We start from the raw sequence: 23,552 nt of genomic DNA, 5'->3' as shown, positions 1-23,552 counted from the left end.
CTCGTTAGATTTGGTTTTCAGCGCGCATGGTGTTTATCAATGTACACGTACTTATACCTGAATGCAAACGTGGTATATTTGGTTGTTTATCAAGTAGAATTATAGAAATTAGATGTTATAAAGGGAATGTGAAGGCAAAAGAATGCACTTGATAGGCAAGGCCGTTTTGCATTTGAATCCATCTGCTCCACTGACTGTTAGCTCCTATTCATGTATGTGTTTACATTTTTTATTTCCCCTTTGAGCTGACTTGGATTGACTGAGATTAGCTGGAGAAAACCGCAGAGAAAGACCACTATGCTTCCATGCTTTGTTTGTGTGTGTGTGTGTGTGTGTGTGTGTGTGTGTGTGTGTGTGTGTGTGTGTGTGTGTGTGTGTGTGTGTGTGTGTGTGTGTGTGTGTGTGTGTGTGTGTATGTGTGTGTGGTTGTGTTTGTGTGTGTGTCATTTCTAGTTGTGCCGTTTGCAAAGGCTTGTGCATATGTTAGTATTTGCTGACAGGAACACAACATACAGTTTGTTGGTTGGTTTTACTGCAGCCCTCTGAAAAACAGCGCTCTATTCCAGAGACGTAAACGATATATATTTTGTATGTTATCCGTTCTGTCTTATGGATGCATTCACTTATTATTTGGCACACTCATTCTACCTCTGTGGTTCATGGTTTTCATGGTGGCTATTCATTTTCCAAAACAACAGCCAGTGCTGATCTTTCGAAGCAGGATATACTGTGTATTCTTAAGGGTAAATCATGAATATGGCCATGTAGTATTTTTTTTATGAATAAACCTCTAAATAAACAGGTTCAATGTCTTTTGCTTTTGAGTATTGTGAGAAACTGAGTGACACCACTGAACCCTGGCTGGCTCTGTAGTGCCTAACGTTTAACACCAAGTCTGATACCTTGGAAGAAAAACCTTTCAATCAGTCGCCCACGAGTCTCAAACCACTGTGTTCAGACACAGCGTTAGATTCTAGTTTTCATCCAAGCTAGCTCAATTCAATTCAATTAAATGTTTATTGCCTGTAATCACAGGTACCGTCTCAAAGGGCCTAACAGACCATATATTTATGAATTCACGTGTTTCAATGTGTTTGTTAAACAAGCAACCCAAGATATATATCTGTAATTACACGTCTCTGTCATTTGAACACACATAGCTCCACGAACATCACTTCAACTTTGTGTTATCAATGCCGACGGCAGCTAATAACAACCGTCTTTCCCCCGTAAATTAGCATCTGGGGACAAAGCGCCATGAGAAAAGCAATTCGTAGAGAGTGAAAGATAAATACAGCTTTGAGGGAGAAACTAGGAATACTGGCGGAAAATGACTGGTTGGGGAACATCACCTGAGATAGAAGTTCACGTCACCAACACGGCCTCGTTACTGATAAACATCACACGCACGCACACACACACAACAGATGAGCGTTGATCCTGTGTGTGTGTGTGTGTGTGTGTGTGTGTGTGTGTGTGTGTGTGTGTGTGTGTGTGTGTGTGTGTGTGTGTGTGTGTGTGTGTGTGTGTGTGTGTGTCTTTGTGTGTGTGTGTGTGTGTGTGTGTGTGTGTGTGTGTGTGTGTGTGTGTGTGTGTGTGTGTGTGTGTGTGTGTGTGTGTGTGTGTGTCCCGTGTGTGCCAACCCGGAGCAGAATAACATTGGGCTCCCGTTGTGGATGCCTCTCCCTCAGTCCCAAGAAGACGTGCAAAACAACCACGGGCGCCGACTGCCTCACCGGAGCTGGATCACCTTCCCCATTACCCACAAGGCCAAGCGGGACTTATTTTAGTTCATGGAAAAGGTTGAATGAAAGCAAACCGCGAGCAGCGAGCAAGGATGAAACAAAAGGTGCACACACTGCCATGTTCGACTCGTTGAACAATGGTTTTTGTTGATGAATGACTTTCTCATAAAAGGTTATAACAATTAAACAAATTCATAGTCCTTTGACCACATTGAAAATAACAATTATATTACTTTGACTTTGCTTATTGTTGGTTTGGATGCAGACGTGCTAGCACACATGGGAAAAGGGGAGTATAAGTGGACAGCCATCGTCTCCAGGACTGACAGCGAGCCACTTCAGATGCAGTCTCTGCATCCGAAGGACTTCCATGACCACCGGTAGTCACTGTCCGTGGTGGTGGTTGTAGGGGTGTGAGGGTGGGTCAGGGAACGGGGCAGCAAGGAGGCTCAGCTTCCATTAGGTCACTCAACGTGTTGCTACAGTGTGGCTTACAGCGCAAACAAAAAATAAACACTTTGCACTCTGCAACAACCCCCCTGACCTGGAAACAACCCCTGTGTGCACGGCCAAGCGCACATGAATAAGTCAACAGGGCGGCCGAGTGAGAAACAAAACAAACCTTATCACGGCGGAGGCACAGGCAAGACCGCACTTTAGGGTCCATTTCATAATGTCCATAGACTCTGGCCCCTATGTGACCAAACCATTGTCTTTGAACCACGAAATACTACTTTATTGTCCCGGAAAACTACCACCTGATGTTAAAACGGTGCGGTTGCAAATGTGCTTTTCTAGGTTTGAAAAGAGGTAGGGAATCGTTGTATAGTTTGGCAGGATTGTTGTTATGCTAGTGTGAAAGGTTCCAGTGAAAAGGTTTTGTGATGGCTCTGTTACTGGTTTGAACCCCTTCAGATAGATTCAGGCAGCAACAGACTAAAAGCAACACTGGGTGGAAAAGTACTCACTGGAAACTAGGCTGCTAGATGAAAGAGAGAGTGTAATAAAGCGATGTTTATTCCATCTGTATACTATCCCTGAACGGCAACGTGGAGATAAAACCTATAGTACGTATAGTAAAATAACAACGATAAGAAACAGAGGAACAAGAGGGCTTTGGATTCATGGAGCTATGACGGGACACAGCAGAGAAAACACAGTTTGTGTGCATGTATGACGCTATTAGCAAAAGAGTGGGAAAGTGGACCACAAACTACACAATGCTACACAGACTGTGTATACTGTATATCAGTGTATTTACAGTGCTACCGTAGCAGACTAAACTGGGGGGGGGGGGGGGGGGGGCTAGCTAACCCCCCCCCCCTGTTCATTACTCAACGAGCCGTGAATAGCAACATCAACACCACGCAGCCGTGCCATATTTTCCCTCGTCTCGGTTTTCTTGTATTTACCGACAAAACTCTTCCGTTCCCCCCTCTGCCAACTTTACTTACTCTTTAGCCTTTCATGCCATGAACCCGCCTCACCTCTCCATCTCCTTCCCCCCCCCCCCCCCCCTCCCCCCCCCCGCCCCCCCCCCTCCCCCCCCCCCCCCCCCCCCCCCCCCTTTCGTCTGATTTTAGGAGCTCCTCCAACTCCATTGATGGCGGACATAGCTAGTGCCCCCTTTTGCCTCACCATTGGCAACCGACCGGGGCGGCTGGCAGGTTGAATTTACGTTTTTTATAGCGACGCATTTTCCCCCTTTTTTTATTTGGCACGACAAAATTGTAAATAAAATGGACGACTACACCACACTTAAATTTCAGCAGGTCCCATTAATCCTCGTTCTGTGACAGTCCGATCTTCATGTTCTGTCAATGTTTTTGAAACGTTGATAGGGTGGAAAATCCTCCTGATCTTGAAAGTCACTCATCGCCATTTTAAAGATGGTCTTCCACCAAGTGGACACAAACCATCTGTTCCTCACTCTGCCTTAGTTGGGACATCTGTCTCCCGATGGGCTGCATCCAATTCCACCCCAAAATTAACAAGCAACAGCAATGGCAGAGCTATACGCCAAAGTCATCGAGGCCAGGACTTCAAGTCCTGTTGCTGTGGCTTGTTGTGGAACCCAGCAACCCTGTTGCTGTTCTTCAAACACCTCGACATCCAACTCTTGGAGAGGCATCACCAGTCCTCGACTCAGGGCTTTGACGCTGGGATCACATTTGGCTCTGCTATCGTTTTGATAAATAGCCCTACTTTCCCTAATCACCTCCAAGCAGCCATCGCCTCGGACATCTGCATTCATTATACCCGCATGGTGTCGTAAGATAATCAGCGAACGAGCACAGAGGGGGGATTTAAATGGTAGCAGAATGGAGCATACAAAAATAACGGTCCCCCCCGTCCCATCCCTGTTTCCTTAAAGCTAACTTGCGCAGCTGCAACTCAGCAAGTTCAGGGCACAATCTGAAGGGTGTTATTCAGAGGAACTTGAGATGTACACGCATGTTTTTCTTTCCCGTTCGCCGCGTGTATCTTGGGGAAACCTTGAGAACGCTAAGGAGTGAGTTTGACCCGGTTCCAGGAAACACGGATACCACTCCATCCTCATCATGTAGCGTTAAGAGAAAGTTGTTTACCGTAAGGTTGGGGAGTACGGTACAAGTGCTTCAGTACCACTCCACAGCAGGTGTATGAATGCTAAGTGCATACGCTATACACCTTTATGGTTTCCGCAGGATAAGCATTAAATGCATCGGTACCTTCAGTAAAAGGAATATGCAGTGTGTTGTAATACTTTCCCTCAACGGCAGGGACCTTTTAACATGTTGGCTGAGCTGTTTGGTCAAAGGATTTTACAAACAATTAGAAAATGTAGTTTCATTTCAAGAATGCAGATGGCGATTCAAGGTCTTGTGTGGTTTGCTTTTGTGGTCCTTGGCCTGAACCAATCAGCGTCTTGTACTCAAGGCGGGACTCAAAGCGAATTAGCTGACAGAATCGAAGAATCATGACGATAAAGAGCAACAGAAAACAACAGGGCGAATACAGAGACAAAAAGTTTGTATTCTACCTGAAAGTATCTTTAAAGTCTCTGGATCCAGAAATTGAAGAAATATCAGGTCTTAAATCAACAACAGCGAGCAGCGACACTTGCAGAATTATTTAGTGATTGGTTTAGGTGAAAGAGACTAGGTGGGCTGCCCAGTCTCTGAAAACAGCTCAGAAGGAAGAAACTTTAAACTGTTAACTGTTAAATTTCAGGACTGAATGAAACTCAGGAGTATATATATATATATCCAAACTTGGAATCATGTCTGTCAGTTTAAAATTCCCCATACACTTCCAAAAGTCATGGCAAGTCATCGACTCTCGGTGTAATGCCTTCCATGTATGACAGCTGTCAAATGGGCAGACAATGGAGGCTTTAGCTGTGCTACCACGTCAAGCTGCTGACATCACGCCTCACTGCTGAAAATACTATACCTATAACTGCCACACAAATATAGCAGAAAACCCCCTCACCCCCCAAAAAGGTATAATTATTAAAAAATATTGTATTATTTGTCATCTTTATGAAAATAAAATAAATAATATATATGTATATTTAATACTGGTTTATCAACATCAATGATTTCTGTACTCTACCGTATTAAACGAGTCTATGAAAGTTTATGAAAGCTAACTTGGCAAGGCAAAACTTTCTGAGAACTAAAGCAAAAGCCAATACAACTAGAATATATAGTAACATTTATAATAAAACAAATCAATCCAATGTGATACCATCCGATGACTGCTGCTACAACCAAGCAAACCACTTAATAACATGGCCTCTGGCCTTGACCTCCAAACAAACAGGAACAAACTGCAAAAACAAGAACTACAAAAATAAGCTTGCAGTCTCGGAGACTAACTAGACACGGGGAACACCGTACCTGAGAGCCTGATCAGGCTTTTTCCGGCCTGGGCGTACTGCCAGCTGTGGTTATCCAACACCGCCATGGTCAAGAATCAGAACCAACACTGGGCCTCTCCACAGACAGGACCAGAACCAGATCTGGAGTCAATACCCAAGCTCAAAACTAGGCGAAAGACAAGACCTCCAACCAGTATCCGATTCTACATTTCTCGCAGTGCCATTGTGAGGCTAGCCGGCCAGCAGACCGGAGGACAGGGCGAGAGACGATATACTTGGACAACGCCCCTGCTACCCCACTGGGCTACAGAGAGCCAAAGGGGTTGCCAGCTTCTTCTTTGCCTTCACCAACTGGCTTTTCTTCACCCCCCCCCCCCACCCCCCCTGCATGGATTCATGTCACGGCCCACCCTCCCAAAACCGTGATTTAGTGACAAGTGCTGCTTCGCATTAGGGCGGCTTCTCCCCCACTCCCCCCTCTCTCCCCCTCTCTCCCCCTCTCTCCCCCTCTCTCCCCCCTTGGCCCGTTGGCTAAGGTTCAAGGCAGGGGGAAACCAACATTAAGCCGTCCAAGCAGTTGTTGCGGCTGGCTTTAGGGGGAGGAACATGTTTTAATGATGATTGGTTGTAATCTTTCGAGTACACTAATACTTGGCCCGGTGGCGACGGTTTTGCCGTGAGTATTTATTACAATCATTTATTTGTATGTTCGGCAAAACAAGGCCTCGTTGCCGTACGAGGATTAAAACAGCGAAATAAACGGTCAAACCCTGGTGTTTAGTGGGTCGACGTGCGTCATTTGTGTGTAATAGGTGTGCGATTATCTCACTACTCACCCTGTAAGACACGGAGGGATCTGATACATACTACCACCGGACCACTCACCACAATTACACTTGGTCTCGTTTAACAAGGGACTCGACCGCACACCGTTTACATGTCACAGCATGTCAGAGGTATTATCAGCTACAAGACGCACAAAAAACGCACAAAAAGACGACAAATTGAAAGACACATTACAGGCCACAAACTAGACACTCTCCAGGCCTCTCCATTCATTGGATCCATTTAAAACAAGAAGAACATTGTTTCCAAGTGTTTCCCATGGGGATTCGATCCTTCTTACGGTTCGGACTGGGTTCCGTGGTCAGCCTCGGTCGATCCCTCAGAAAGCCCATGTAGATGAACCGGAAAAGTACAGTGAGTCCGGCCATGTCTTATCGCGTCCGCACACTCTGCTCCAACGATCCTCTCCTGTTACTGTCAATTTGGCCCTGTAAAGGCTCACCTGGTACCAGCTAATATCAGAAGAGTTGACCGCGGAAGACTTGTCCCAAACACGGATTATGTACAGTGTTTGTTATGTAGTACATGATATACGCTATGCTGCTCTCGCGCTTCGTTCAATATCTGTGGTGAAACCACTCTGCACCTCACTGTACTGGGTACTGTAATGGTTCCTGTTCTGCCCTCTGCCAATACGCATTGTAATGGTTCTGTGATTCAGCCTCTTATTCCATGGGACAGTCAATAGCCCTTGTATATTGTAGAATCTCTCTCCCTCTCTCTCACTTCCTCTTTTGTGTTGACTCTCTTCCTATGTTTCAGTCCGTCAGTCTGTGTGTCTGTGTGTCTTTCTATCTCTGGCAGGTTGTTCAGGTCACAAGTTGCTCCTGGTGGAATAAATAACCAACAGGAATTGTCACCTCTCAGATAGATCAGGAGAGAGAGAGAGATAGAGAGATAGAGAGATAGAGATAGAGATAGAGATAGAGATAGAGAGATAGAGAGAGAGAGAGAGAGAGAGAGAGAGAGAGAGAGAGAGAGAGAGAGAGAGAGAGAGAAGGGGAGAGAGAGAGAGGGAGAGAGAGGGAGAGGGAGAGAGGGAGAGGGAGAGGGAGAGGGAGAGGGAGAGGGAGAGGGAGAGAGAGAGGGGGAGACCGAGATAGACGGAGGCAGAGAGAGACCTCAAAATGTGCTTATGTACAGTGCGTGTTTGTTGGGGGAGGGTTGTATATTTGGGTGTGTGCGTACGTTTGTGTGTAGGCCTTTGCAGCTGTGGACTGCTTTCTGCATCCCTGTTCTTCATTCCTTGTTTGTCACATGACCTTACTGGAGACACACACACACACACACACACACACACACACACACATACACACACACACACACACACACACACACACACACACACACACACACACACACACACACACACACACACACACACACCCTTATGCTCTGTGATTACAGACAGAGCAATGGGCGACGACTCGTGTTAACCAACTACAATAGGAACAAGAGAGCTTATTTTGTAAAGGGTGTGTGAGGGAGAGAAAGATAGAGAACCAGATAGAAAGAAATAGACAAGAGAGGAAGGGAAGATCGGGAATAGAAGAGGAGACTGAATGCTCTCCTTCTCTCTCGGACACATCTGCCCGTCCGTCCGTCCGTCCGTCCGTCCGTCCGTCCGTCCGTCCGGCCCACAAAACAAAACGTGGGAGACGGGAGAGAGAGGCCAAAGGAGCCCAACTGTCAGCCCCACACAACAGAGCCGAGACAAGTGGAGTTCCCTGCACCAATCACCAGCCTCTGCTCACACCGTCAGACCCGATTCCAACATGAAACGACTCAAAACAAAAGCCCAGCACATAAAACACACTGGAGCAGCAGCAGCAAATCACCCTGGACTGGCAGAGGCCACACCAGACAGTGTGTTCCCCTGAAGAAATCCCTCTCTCTCAATCTGTCTCTGTCTCTGTCTCTGTCTCTGTCTCTGTCTCTGTCTCTGTGTCTGTGTCTGTGTCTGTGTCTGTGTGTCTCTCTCTCTCTCTCTCTCTCTCTCTCTCTCTCTCTCTCTCTGTCTCTGTCTGTCTGTCTGTCTGTCTGTCTGTCTGTCTGTCTGTCTGTCTGTCTGTCTGTCTGTATGTGTGTGTTGCCCTGTCATTATGCTATACGGTGGCATTTGTGAGTCGCCACAAACAAAAACACACATAAACACTGAAAATGCGTGAGACTGTGATCACCGCTCCCCTTTTACCAAAGGAGTGTAAACTGTACATAAACACATTTTATAAAAACATGTAACCAACCGGTATACAGTATATCATACTTCTTCATTTATTTTCGCTGAGTACACTCCAACCCAGTGTTGGCATGAGGCGGATAGGAATTTTTTTTGGGGTCTTATTATTAAGGCTTAGGCTATTGGAAAAGATAATGGTTAGAGCTGACTTGATGAGGGTTAAGATCAGTCATCATTACAGAGAGAGAGGGAGAGCAAACGCGTTCACACGAGAGGGAGCAAAACTTAGAGCAAGAGCGTGAGAGAAAGAGAAAGAGAGAGAAAGAGAAGAGAGAGAGAGAGAGAGAGAGAGAGAGAGAGAGAGAGAGAGAGAGAGAGAGAGAGAGAGAGAGAGAGAGAGAGAGAGAGAATTCACTTTTTACCCTCAAGGCTGTCTGGAGGTGGTTCAACTGTTTGGGTTTTGCTATTCCTAATTTAGGGATGCTCTGCTTCGACAGAGTTAATTGTAGGCATTCCTTACCCTGAGTTCTTGGCCTCCAGTTCATGCAGACATCACAGAGCTATATTTCTAGACCTGAACTCCACCCTCAACTAGTGTGTGAATGCTCCTCTTTCAAACTAGCATCCAGAAATAATCTTTTGTTTGACACACAGAATATTTAAACGCAAAAGTGATGCAAAACTTGCTCAACTTATTTCTCACTTTCTTTCACCATTTTATTTGCGTTAACTTCCGGGCCTGCACCACTCGCTTCCATCCAGTAGGGGTCACTACACACAGTCATCACGGCCACACTTAAGGAGTCATTCAAGGGGCAATCAAAGAATAGTATGCAATTGGCAAGACGTCTCTGCTGTTCAGTGTTTTGTGTCCAAAATCTCAAACAAACCCACACAACCCAAACTGAAGCATGGCATTAATAAACCACATCAGATACGGTTGTGGTTTCCTGTTTTTAACACTTTAGACAGAGGCTGACTAGCAACAGGAATAAACATCAACAAGGCATGTTGAATAACTCCATCATCAGCTACTACCACAACCTCTGTTTGCAAACATGGCCTCTTTTGCCCGCATTTCCTCTGTCAAGAGGCAGTGGTCCATGTTGACATGCTGTTTAAATATTAAAAGGTGCACAGCAGGGTCGCACACGCTGTTAAATCCACAGCAGGGACCTCCCCGAAGGAAACGCAGAGGATGAGCGGACAAGCAGCAGAACACTGGGGGAGCACTGTGCTGGAAAGGCTGGAGGTGCCCTTGGTATCCCATTACCAGCCATGGAAAATGGCTGCATCTCTATAGTCTATATTGATAAGGCATATGCATGGATTCCATCACGTAACTACAACTGATATTTCCCCAAGGAAGGGACACGGGGGTTGTGGTTGGTCATAATAACAGCCGTGCCTCTAATTTACCCTAAACACACTGTACATCTTCCCTTGATGGTTGTCACAAATGTCCAAAAAGCTGTCGGCGAAAACAACGCTGAAAGCTCGCGATTTGGGCTCTTTGTTTGCTTTGTACTCTAGTCTCGAGCAAAGGCAGGATGACCATTCACAACCTAATTGGTTGTCTTTTTCTGTTCCTCTTATTTGTTCCGCCTGGCTTGCTTCCACTTCACTTCAAAAGCTGCCCTGGCTCCAAAGCCACATCGTATAAATGCAGGGTTTTTCAGTGGCATTCGTAGTATGTTCCTTAGCTGTGACCCACAGTTGACTCCCAGGGACTTGAGGCTGTGCCCTAATATGCAGACAGGGTACGAGGAGAGATGGATCTCATTACACTGTGGGCTTCTAGGACCAGGGGCAAAGGACCTAACACAGACAGACATACAGAGACAGACAGACTGGGGAGCGACGAGGGAGCTAGAGGGAGATGAGAAAGAGAGCAAAAGAGAGAGAGCTACAGGGAGAGAGAGAGAGAGTGAGAGAGAGAGAGAGAGAGAGAGAGAGAGAGAGAGAGAGAGAGAGAGAGAGAGAGAGAGAGAGAGAGAGAGAGAGAGAGAGAGAGACGCGAGACGAGAGAGAGACGCGAGACGAGAGAGAGAGACGAGAAACGAGAGAGAGTTACAGAGAGAGAGAGAGCTAGAAGCGAGACGAGAGAGAGAGCTACAGAGAGAGAGAGAGGGAGAGAGAGAGAGAGAGAGAGAGAGAGAGGGGGAGAGAGAGAGAGAGAGAGAGAGAGAGAGAGAGAGAGAGAGACGAGAGACGAGAGACGAGAGACGAGAGAGAGAGAGAGAGAGAGAGAGAGAGAGAGAGAGAGAGAGAGAGAGAGAGAGAGATCTCAGAGACAAAGACAGAGAGAGAGAGAGAGCGAGCGAGCATCAGACCGCAGCAGTCCAGGGGAAAGAACGACCTAAGCTAAGCCTATAATGGCATCTTCTGTTTAGCCCCCGTGATGATTGCAGCTTTTCCATATCAACACAAGACCCCAGCGGGAGGCGACGTGCGCGACCACATGACCATGCCTACACCGCTCCCCGCTTTGACAACAGACCCAGAATAGCTCGCCGGCCCTCTGATGTCATACAGGAAGGAACGCCTCGTAAGTATAGAGCCCAGTTTAGCCAGAGAACCGATACCTCTATCTGTCCCTTGGTCTCGGCCTTGGTCATAGAAGTCACTTCGTTACTCGCACCGTTATCCCATTACGCCTCACTACGCCTCAATTAGCACGCGTGTTCAATTGTTTTAATTCACAGCGGTGAGAGGCGTGACTAAAGTTCAGTAGTGCCATGAGCATCTTGTGATATCAATGATGCATATAAATGCAATGAAATTAACGCTGACGAACAGCAACTTAATTGTAGGACACTTCTTGACAGCTAAATGTTTGATTTAATTTTAGAGCATGATCATGGGAAGATACAGGCACCGATTTACGAACAATGCATTTAGTGAGACAATGGGTGTACATGATTCTTCGAGGGAAACTTCCACAGCGTGGGCGGTAAAAGCAGAGGAAACGAAAGATGAGGGGGAGTGGCGGGAGAGACCAAGTAATTTGCAATACAGTATAGGACACGTCTGCAAGGCTGCAAGCAAGGCTGCAAGACAAATATAGGAATCTACAAGACAAATAAGTCAGTGGATTGGGAAGGCCTCGCAATCGGTGGCAATGCAATGGTGGCGATGCAAAATGCAAACTACCTTTACCCCTTTCAATCAGAGAGAGGAAGAGAGTCATCTCCAGGTCCAAGGCGAATGTTTGGCAGTACCGTGATCAAGACCATGAATGAATAGAAGTACTCACACAGTAGCAGGGAAGATGTCCGTCACCAATCAGCCGCCTGCCCTGTGCATCATGCCCCCAACACCGGACCAATGTGGCGGGAAACGGGTTCCACCGCATCACCGACCATACCCTATAATCGCCTGGCTCTAACGCTCTTTAAATATGCCCCCCCACCCCCCTCCCCTCCCCACCCCCCTAGCCCTGCAAACCGTCATCGTAAACCGTTCACAAACGCGGCAAATATGCTCATCGTAATCGTAAACAGCCTCATAATCTCAATCTCCTCGTTCTCTGCAGCGCTCTCTCTCGCTCCAGATCGCCCGCCAGCCAAGAGCACTAAGCGTCCCAGGAGTCAAAAGATGACAAGCATGCACAAGCCCCCCCCCCCCCCTCCCCCCTCCCACACACACACACACACACATCCTCCTCCTCCTCCTCCTCCTCCTCTTCCTTCATCACAGGCCCACGTGCCCCTCCTTCCCCCAACAGCCCCGGCTGACCACTGGGGGAAGAGGTTAGCAACGATTGGATGATCGGACCGAGGGTTTACGGCGATTGGACGAGCCTCACGAGTGTGACCTTTCCTTTACGATGTACATCAGTACACTGACCACGACGACAACCGAGACTTCAGTAGTAGTAGGAGATAGGAGGGGAGGGAGAGAGAGAGAGAGAGGGAGATAGTGAGAGAGCTATGAGGATAGAGTGGGACTTGAAAGAAGGGGAGGGGGTGGGGATCAAAGTGAGACATGGAGGAAGACGAGATGAGTACATGTTGAGTTAAGTTTGTTTACAGCTGACCCCCTATGGCATGCATTAGCATCTCTCACGTCCTCTGCTGGAGTCCTCCGCTGAATGTAATTAGCTCTCGTCGTCACACACCATACACTCACGCAGACGTGGAAGGACTACAGCGGCATCATGTCCACACAATCATGACACCGTTTAACGTTTAAACGCCATTGAGATGACCTGCATAATGTACTGCATAATGTGTCCTCTCAGTGAGGATGAACAAGGGGCCGTCCGAGAAGTACCTCAGAGGAAGAAAAAGCAATCAAAAGACAATACGTATAGGTGCGCTGTAGACTGGGTAGCCCCGCCAATTCTGCTGGCGATTTGAGTTCGCCCCGCAGAAGGGTCTGGAGAAGAGCGATACATTTCTTTCTGCTTCCGATACGTTTTTGCGGCAGCCAATCACCAAGCTGTTTTTTCCCCCTGGCGCGCTATTGGCTGGTTAAACACAATGACGACAGGGAAGCGACGGCAAGCAGGAAATTGCGAACAGAGCCATTTGAACTAGGCCCATTGATCACTCCTCTTGTGCTGAAGAAAATGACAGCAGCTTCCCCAGACCAACGTGCAATCTACGATTGAGCTTTGTCTGGCAATGGCCAGGCTAGGTGCAGCGCATCCAGGGACACACATCAGGCATGTTAATCCACCGACATCCCTGGGATGCAGGTAACCTTGTTAAACTTGAACCTTTTAAACAGATCATCCCGTCATTATCCTCCTTACCAATCTACCCCCCCCCCCCCCCCCCCCCCCCCCGACGGCAGAAGCGCTAGCGTGTGACTTTCTCCCACAAGATGTTGTGAGGAGCGGCGTAATAAGTCTGAGGAAGGAACCCTGCACACCAACAACAGATGGAGCCCATTAGCGGGGAGCATGGTGGCATATTTGCATAATGTGCAGAGTTGTGTGCATTTTATTCGTGTTTAAACCAATATGTTTACCCATGGGTGTCTGTGTTTTTTTAGAGAGAGAGAGAACTAGAGAACGAAAGAGCAAGCATGTTTATACTCTCTTTGCATGATATCAGTTAGAATGTGTTGTGTCAATGAAATTCTTATCCATACTATGCTATCCATGCATTATGCTTTATCTGCTGAGTTCTTGGGGTTCAGTGTGTTTCTGGTGGTTCAAACGTTTGTGTGCTTTGAAGAGTGTGTGTGAGTGTGTGTGCGTGAGTGTGTGAGTATGTGAGTGTGTGTGAGTGTGTGTGAGTGTGTGTGAGTGTGTGTGAGTGTGTGTGTGTGTGTGTGAGTATGTGTGAGTATGTGTGTGTGTGTGTGTGTGTGTGTGTGTGTGTGTGTGTGTGTGTGTGTGTGTGTGTGTGTGTGTGTGTGTGTGTGTGTGTGTGTGTGTGTGTGTGTTCTCAGTGGGCCTCGGGGGGCCCCAATGTGCTCTTTAATGTGATTCACAGATCTCAATAGCTCACTCACTGGCAGGTAACATTGCTCATTCTCTCTCCCTCTTCCTCTCTGTGTCTCTCTGTCTCTTCAAATTTTCGTTCAATCTCCCTGCCTTGCTCTCTCGATGACACCTGAGGGCTCAAAGTGTGCTCCGGAAGATTGAAAACACACTTACACACACACACCCATATGCACATATACACACATACAAGTTACACACATAGGCACCACACAGCTGCACACACGTGTGAGGGACACAAATACAGGGACACATGCAAACAGCTGCACACAATTCGCCACACAATTGTAATCCCACTCGTGTATGCTGCACATGTGCGGGGATACATTAGTGGTGGGAGAAACATAAGGCCACTCAAACTCCACTCAAAAAAGCGTGTGTGTGTGTGATGGAGTGAGTGAGTGAGTGAGTGAGTGTGGTGTGTGTGTAATGACACATGGGATTAGAAACCTCCCTTCACTCTTTTATTTGTCATGTGTTTCATTCTGCCTTCCCTCATTCCTATTTAACCCATTTTTTTTTCGGATTTCCTCAACATCCCTTTTTTACGCTCATATATTAATTCATTCGTTCAGCCGTCTATACATGCATTCTCTTACGCTGTCATAGGAATCCAGCGGGCTAGTGTTGCTTACAGGTACCGCTTGTTCGCACCCCAGGGATGTGGAAGCTAATTAAGAGAAAGTGAAGCTTCCATTGACTGGGCCTGTACGCTCTAACAGTCACAGGTAAGACAGCCTGGCAAGAGAGAGCAGGTCTGTCACACACACACACACACACACACACACACACACACACACACACACACACACACACACACACACACACACACACACACACATACAGACAGGCACACACAGACACAAGCACACACACAAACATTCACATATACTGTACAGGCACACACAGACACAAACAGTAACGCACACAGCAGAACACACTTTCTCCTCCTCCATTGTGTGTGTGTGTGTGTGTGTGTGTGTGTGTGTGTGTGTGTGTGTGTGTGTGTGTGTGTGTGTGTGTGTGTGTGTGTGTGTGTGTGTGTGTGTGTGTGTGTTTTCCGTCTAGCCACAGAGCACATGGTTAACATTTAGGGCCCTGTTGAATAGGAACCACACAGAGAGGACTGTGAGGAGGAAAGGAGAGACCAGATTCTGATTCAGAAGAAAGTACATCGTTTGTGGGGGGTAGGAGAGGAGAAGGGAGGGGAGTGGAATATTCTGGGGTAACTCTGAATATTCTGCCTTGTATTAACACAGTCCCATTGTTTGAACTTGGCACACAGTGTACAGTAACCCTGCCAAAGTCAGAAGCTGATTAGCGTGAGTCTCTGGACAATAAGATACCCCTGCTTGGATTGTGTGGTCCATGCCGGCCTGGGTTATTTAGCTGTTTAGCGTGGGCGTTACCATATAAACCTTCATGTTTTAAAGGTGCTTGTTAGGTCTGTGGTTTGGCATCATCTTGTGAGTGTGTGTGTGTGTGCGCATGTGTATTTGTGTGTACGTGTGTGTGTGCATGTGTATTTGTGTGTGTGTGTTTGTGTTTGTGGTCATTGGATAATCATAGCAACATTTGTCAAAGTCTCAGGGGAATACTGTAAACAAACCAATAGTAACACTACAGAGAGTCTCCCTACGTGTAAGTGTGTGTGTTTAATATATGTTTGTGTGCGTGGGTGTGTGTGAACTGTGTGTAGATTTTTATTTTGTTTGGGTGCTGTCTGTATGTTTTTATGTATAGTTGTTGGTCCATGCAAGTTTCTGTGTGTAGTGTGTGTGTATGTGTCTGTGTGTGTGTGTAGGTGTATGTGTGTGTGTGTGTGTGTGTGTGTGTGTGTGCGTGCGTGCACATATGTGTGCATGCATGCTTGCTAGACTCTGTGTGTCTATGCTTGTGAGTGCATGTGTGTGCAGTGTGCGTTCATCGCGTGTGTTGGTGCGCACGCTTGTGCGCTCATGTGTGTGCAGTGCACGTTCATCTACATGTGTGTGTGTGCCTGTGCGTGTGCGTGTTTGTGTGCGTCCTGCGGGGCTCCGACAGATGGAGGGAGCTGACGGATCAGACGCGGGCAGACGGGCTCCATGTCAGCGTTGAGGTGACAGTTGGCGTCCTAGATCCACATCACTCCCAGACAGCCACTGGAGAGTCTGCTCCGCGCCCATCTCTGTTTTTCTACACACTGCGCATTTGGCACTTGCTGGCCACAAATAGTTGCCAAGCGTCAGATCGCAGGGGTTGACGTTGGGCGGACGGGGGAGAAGGGGGGAGATGGGGGGGGGGTTTGGGGACGTTGATGACGGGGACATCTCGAGCAAACAGCAGGAGCGGCGAGTCACTGCGGAGGTGTGCTGGAAGTGTCAGCGAGTCTTTGCGTCCTGGCGACACTGTGTGTCTCTCTGACGGGCGGGATGTCGGAGCCCGGGACAGATTATATACCGACGTCTTTGTGTGTCCGACATCGTCGATGTGTCCCCGGAATCAACTGCCGAAAGCTTGTCCGTTTTAATAATTTCTTGTTTACCTATGCATTATTATTCACGTATATAGACGGGTATGCAAATGAGAGAGTGAATGGATGGGAATGTGTAAAATACACAATTCTAATCTCCATAAGAACCTACCGCCACAAAAAAAATGTCTTACTATCATTTCTTAATAAAATAAAAATGCACATTCTTAAATAGTAAATTCAACAAACCAACCATCCACGCATATAATTAAGATATATTAAAATATCTGGTTACTACTGTAGCTGTTTGCATTTTTCTGTAACTGTTAACTCTGTAATATGACGTAATCGTAACAATACACCTCATATACATAGCTGTGGGTTAACACACCAGCGGGAGCTAAACACCAACGCTTATAAGCATTAATTATATTTCTGTGTGCTCAATTTGGAATAAGAAAAACAATGGCCTGACTTATAGCCTTGTGATAAAAGGTTTGGTGGTCAACCTTAATGAATGTGTATATATATAATTACCTTACAAAACACATTAACTCTCTTGCGCAATGTCAGACACGAAGGCACCTAAAGACTCGAACAAGCGCGTAGCACAGACACCACAATATAAAACCACCAACGAAAGTCAAGCAATAATAAATGACTAAAATGAATCACTCAGTCCTAGAAATACGTGCAATGCATGGAAACATTGACTGAACTGAGTGCTGCTTTTGTCCATTGTGTAAAATAAAACCCCAATCTGGGCATTGGATACATTCTGAATTGGACTCAAGAAATGTAAACGTGGTCGCATCAATGTGGTTCAGGTTGACAAGTTAGATCCCTATCAATACATTTTGGAAGTATGAAATACAAACATTGAACCATCTCTAACTGAAGTTTCTGAAGTGAGCATGTTGTGTTTCAGTCACGAGTCCTGTACATGGGTCTTTCCACTGGCCCTACTGTACCTCACATTAATGGACGCTAAATAAAAACAAAAACCAATGGATAAGCAAAATGGCACATACAACCAGGCCCAAACTGTCTCCAAAGCGAAAGACTACAGAAGGTAGACGTATCATCATACCCAGCAACCTCAAGGAGACCAACAACACTCTAATGAATGCCTTGCCCCATGGACCTCTGGCAGCTAGAGGGGTTGCCGGTTGGAAAACAGTGGCTCGGTTTTATTATCTAATGCTTCAATGGGAAGCATGATCGATGCCTGGGTTCGTTTCAAGGCTGCATTGTTTGAACGTTTCACTTGCCATTGTCTTTCCAGTACTGCTATCCGCCATCAACAATACTCCAAGCCAAATCTATGGAAACTCCTCACACTCCTGGCCCCGAAACAATGCATTTGAGTCCACGGGAGGGAGGACGGGATAAGGAAACTTAAAATAATCCTGTGGCAGGATGCCGGTAGGCTGGTGGTGGGCCTACGGGTTGATCTGTGCGTGAGGGCAGCAATACGAGACACTTGGCAAAGCATCATGTGCCAAAAGGCAACGCACGCTATTTTTAGCATGTGTGTGTGTGTGTGTGTGTGTGTGTGTGTGTGTGTGTGTGTGTGTGTGTGTGTGTGTGTGTGTGTGTGTGTGTGTGTGTGTGTGTGTGCGTGTGTGTGCGTGTGTGTGTGTGTGTGTGTGTCCCAGGGGGTGAGATGGACCCATCCTGAGGGCGATAGGGGGAGAGTGTAGAGCACCCGGGGCAGAAGGACATGATGGATGGGGGTTGGGGCGAGCCGGTCGTGCTGGCGTAACAGCTCACGACGGAAACACAACATTTCACTTTAAGAAGCCGCTCACGCTGCTGGCACGTGTGTGTACGAAGAACATGCACACACCACGCATACACATAGACGCACTCACACATACATCGAGGCACACACCAACAAACAAAATGTGTGCTGGGGAGATCTCCCCCTCTCTCTCTTTCTCTCTCGCTGTAGCTCTCTGTCTCTCCTCTTTCTCTCTCTCTTTCTCTCTCACTCTGTTTGTCTCTGTGTATCTCTCTCTCTCTCTCTCTCTCTCTCTCTCTCTCTCTCTTGCTGTAGCTCTCTCTCTCTGTAGCTCTCTCTCCTCTTTCACCTTCTCTATTTCTCTGTCTCTGTGTATCTCTTTCTCTCCCTCTCTCCTTCTCTCTCCCCGTCTGTCTCTCTCTCCTTCTCTATCTCCTTCTTCCTCCCCTGTCTGCCTCATCTGTCTGTCTGTCTGTCTGTCTGTCTGTCTGTCTGTCTGTCTGTCTGTCTGTCTGTCTGTCTGTCTGTCTGTCTGTCTGTCTGTCTGTCTGTCTCTCTCTCTCTCTCTCTCTCTCTATCTTTCGCCTGTCTGTCTGTCTCTCTCTCTCTCTCTCTCTCTCTCTCTCTCTCTCTCTCTCTATCTTCCGTCTGTCTGTCTGTCTGACTGTCTGTCTGTCTGTCTGTCTCTCTCTCTCTCTCTCTATCTTCCGTCTGTCTGTCTGTCTGACTGTCTGTCTGTCTGTCTCTCTCTCTCTCTCTCTCTCTCTATCTTCCGTCTGTCTGTCTGTCTCTCTCTCTATCTTCCGTCCGTCTGTCTGTCTGTCTCTTTCTCTCTTTCTCTCTCTCTCTATCTTCCGTCTGTCTGTCTGTCTCTCTCTCTCTCTCTCTCTTCCGTCTGTCGGTCTCTCTCTCTATCTTCCGTCTGTCCGTCTGTCTGTCTATCTCTCTCTCTATCTTCCGTCCGTCTGTCTGTCTCTCTCTCTCTCTCTCTTCCGTCTCTCTCTCTCTCTCTCTCTCTCTTTCTCTCTCTCTCTCTCTCTCAGGAGGTGAGGAGCAGCTGTGGGTGAGTGAGGGTGAGTGAGCGGATCACAGACTGGTTTCCATGTGTCACCCGTATGGACAGCATGGAAAGGAAAGGGGCCCCGACTGGTTCCCACTCTCACATGGAATTACAGTGGACACACACGGGACACAAATTACATTACCCCCCCTGACCCTTATCATAATCAGGGGCCGGCCAGGCACAGAGGGCCCGGGCACGACAGCGCAGGGGCCGTGTGTGTGTGGAAGAGAAGTGGACCGTAACCACATTACACAGGCAGGTTTCCGGCCCCGGAGTGCGAGATCCGAGCCGGTTTTGTATTTCAAAGAAAAAACAAATTGACGTTAATGGAACAGTGTGTACCTGGAGTTTGAGCCGGGCCGTCCAGTTTGGGATCACATTTGGGAAGAGAGCAATCTAGAGAGAGAGAGAGGGAGAGAAGGAGAGAGAGAGTTTTGTGTTAGAAGTCAGGGACTAGTGATTAGAGAGTACAGATAAGAGGAAGTTAAGGAGAGAGGGAACGAGAGGAGACTGGGAAGGACTCTTTGATCTGAGGATCAGGATAGTCCCTGAGATTAAACAGCATTAACCATGCAGCAGCTCACACACACACACACACACACACACACACACACACACACACACACACAGACAGACACACACACTGACACACACACAGACACACACACACACGCGTGCGCTCGCGCAAGTTTGCACATTGACAAGCAGACACACACACAGACACACACACACACAAATGCAGACACACACACACACACACACACACACACACACACACACACACACACACACACACACACACACACACACACACACAGACACAGACACACACACTTTGAGCACACCAAATGACCAAATTAAATTAATGATTAATTAAAGAAAACCTCTTCTCTATCACAGCAATTCCCCAGGAATCTGGCCGGCATAATGATGAAAATGTTCGACTTGACTGGTGCGGACGTGATCTGTCCCACGTTGCCTGAGGCTGGTTATTTCTGAATCAAAGCAACGAGGATACCATCTTACTTCTACATCTCTAAAGCCACCTACGTTACTCCTGCCAGAGCCCTTGTACAGTTATGTTAGCCGGCCAAGAGAGAGAGAGAGAGAGAGAGAGAGAGAGAGAGAGAGAGAGAGATATCACGGGCACACATTTGGTTGGCGTGTGTGCGTGCATGAGCGTGAGTCTAATGTGTGTGTACATGCGTGCACATCAAAACACACAAAAGTCTCAAAACCCCTTTATTTTTTTCTACAGTTACACCAAATGTATTTTTGTTTTCATCTGGACTGTCATGGCCGCCGAGCCGCGGCTAGTTGCCTGCGAGCGGAGGGAGAGGACCAGGGTTGTTTCTGGGTCAGCGGGTGCGAGATGCTAGGTCGCTGTAGCGCCACATGACCGCAGAGCAGCGAGCGAGGGATGAAAACATTGCTCAGAGCTTAGCGCCGCCGCTGCTTCCCGGTTAGCCTCCGAGCTGGAAAGAACAGCTTGGCCCATGCCAACACCACCTAGCAGCCAGGATTAGGCTAACCTGCTCACACCTGTGCACACCTGTGTGTATATATATATATATATATACATATATATATATATATGTATATATATATATGTATATATATGTGTGTGTGTGTGTGTGTGTGTGTGTGTGTGTGTGTGTGTGTGTGTGTGTGTGTATGTTTGACCAGCTTCTGACCTGCTTTGATGTGTAACGTTTTTTGTTTTTTTTCATTTGCATTCTGAATGAAAATACGACAAAAATATCCCCTTTTAAATTGCGTGACTCTATTTCAGATATTATCTTCGGTGCATTAAAAGGAAAACATGTGTGCAGAGAAAGATGGCTGTGATAAACGTTTTACCTCACTGTATGAGTTCAGTCCATATCTTCCATCTCGTGTCTGGTTTTATGATGCGATTGCGCCGATGTGTCATGTGATCGACCATCACATGACAACCATGACTGAGAATAACTCGTCGTGTGTGACCTGGCAAATCATGACACAAATAGCGATTTTCCAGGTCACAACTTCCGACACAAATACGACATCGGTTATTACAGTGTTCAGGGGTCGGTTTGTGTTGCGCTTCAGTGTGACCCGAGTGTGTCATTGACAGGGGGAGTGGAGAAAAGAGTAAGGATCAACCCAGCGATAACAGGACAGTTCAGAGGATAGGGAACGATGTACACTGCTCCATATTTAGAAGAGTGGGAAGAAGACAGTAATCTCTTGTGTACACCACACACACACACATTCTCTCTCTCTCTCTCTCTCTCTCTCTCTCTCTCTCTCTCTCTCTCTCTCTCTCTCTCTCTCTCTCTCTCTCTCTCTCTCTCTCTCTCTCTCTCTCTCTCTCTCTCTCTCTCTCTCTCCCTCTCTCTCTCTCCATCTCTCTCTCTCCATCTCTCTCTCTCCATCTCTCTCTCTCTCCTCCAGGCATGTGATGGAACTTTCATGCGATGAGGGCATCAGGGTTTAAGACCAGATATTTATAATCCCCGGGAATTGGATGCATTTCCCCATTAACACAAAAAAGCAACTCTGTGTTTAGTGTACTGACAACACTGTCCGCTTGCAAGCTTGTCACCGTCATCTCACCGCAGTTTCAAATCATGCCCTTTCCTTTCTCTTTCCCCCCCAAAAGGGATTGATGGCCGAAAGGTCAGCCAGTAAATAGGAGGTGGTGACATTTTTTAATCATTTATTTATTTAAAACAACACAAATAAGTGAACAAACCCAACGTAACAAGGGGCCGGATTTGCATTTGATCCTTGACCCATTTCATCCCGAGCCAGAGAGGCTAAGCGGGGCTTTAGCCAGAACACTGCAGGTCTGCCTGCCTCCTCGCGACAGGGCCTGCAAAATGTAGCTTTCTTCAAAGACGTGAGGAAATGTTAGCGCCAACTGTGTGCACGTGTGCGTGTGTTGTGCATGCGTGTGTGTGTGTGTTGTACGTGTGTGCGGAAGCATGTGTGCCACCGCCAAAGTTCCCTTTTGGATCGACCGCGCTCACAGCTGTTGACACGAGACAACAGCCATAAGGCGGCACATAGGCTTGTGTCAATAAACACACACACACACACACACACACACACACACACACACACACACACACACACACACACACACACACACACACACACACACACACACACAGAAACACAAACACACACACACACACAAACACACACACACACAGACAGAAATACAAAGACAGAGAAACACACACACACACACACACACAGTCTGCAGGCTATGCTTTGATTGATTCCCTTATGACTGGGGCTGTGCATTGTGGGGTTGGTTCTGTGACTAAGATGAGCCCTGGGTTTGTCCAATAAAACATGAAGCATATAATCAGAGGGGAGAAGGACAGAAGAAATAAGCAAGACTGACTATAAGCCAGAAGCGGAGGCTCCAATGTCCCCTTAAAGCCGCAAATGCCTTTGCGTGTGTTACCATAAGGCAAATAAGTACACAGTATTGTCTTTAACCATGCAAAAGACAAAAACACAACGAAAATCAGTAGAGAGAAAAGTGAATGTGGTCCCGTGAACATAAATAGAATATTAAACACAAAGTTTCCCGTTCTTTCACCTTGAGAGTTAGTCACAGGGACACGGAGAATAAAAGGATGAGAAACTGACAAAGCAACAGTTGAAAAAAGAACAACACAGTTTCTGTCACAGTCTGTCTCTCTCTCCCAACTTTTCAATGCAGTGTGTTTCAAAAAACCCTGGGGGGGACGGGACTCGGACCGCATGTGTCTGTGGCTGCCGTTTGAAGAAACAGCAGCCAGAGAGAGAGAGAGAGAGAGAGAGAGAGCGAGAGAGAGAGAGAGAGAGAGAGAGAGAGAGAGAGAGAGAGAGAGAGAGAGAGAGAGAGAGAGAGAGAGAGAGAGAGAGAGAGAGAGAGATCGGAGGTCAAAGCATTCCGGGAGGCGTACAGCTTACACACACTCGATCCAGATGCTTCCTTGAGCTTGAAGGCCGTTGGGGTGAGGAGGGGGGGGGACGAGAGAGGAAGGAAGAGATTTGGTGGGCACAGGGGGGGGGACATGTGATCTACGCCTTTCAGAGGGCACCGGGATGGACGAGGGGGGCGAGAGAGATAGTGACAGAGAGAGAGAGAGAGAGAGAGAGAGAGAGAGAGAGAGAGAGAGAGAGAGAGAGAGAGAGAGAGAGAGAGAGAGAGAGAGAGAG

The 23,552-nt window shown here is 47.3% G+C and overlaps 1 protein-coding gene across 1 annotated transcript in view; it reads right to left on the bottom strand.

Annotated features, from left to right (window-relative positions):
* triob (trio Rho guanine nucleotide exchange factor b) overlaps window positions 1-23,552 on the bottom strand; it is a 135,647-nt gene that overhangs the window by 101,086 nt on the left and 11,009 nt on the right. The window contains 1 exon segment of the mRNA XM_030369795.1: window positions 19,692-19,745. Coding sequence (XP_030225655.1) covers window positions 19,692-19,745 — 54 coding nt within the window.

The sequence above is a fragment of the Gadus morhua genome, chromosome 11 (assembly GCF_902167405.1).
Source record: "Gadus morhua chromosome 11, gadMor3.0, whole genome shotgun sequence".
Taxonomy (NCBI): Eukaryota; Metazoa; Chordata; class Actinopteri; order Gadiformes; family Gadidae; genus Gadus; species Gadus morhua.
Note: the sequence above shows the minus strand (reverse complement) of the source record. Positions and strands in the feature narration are given on the sequence as shown.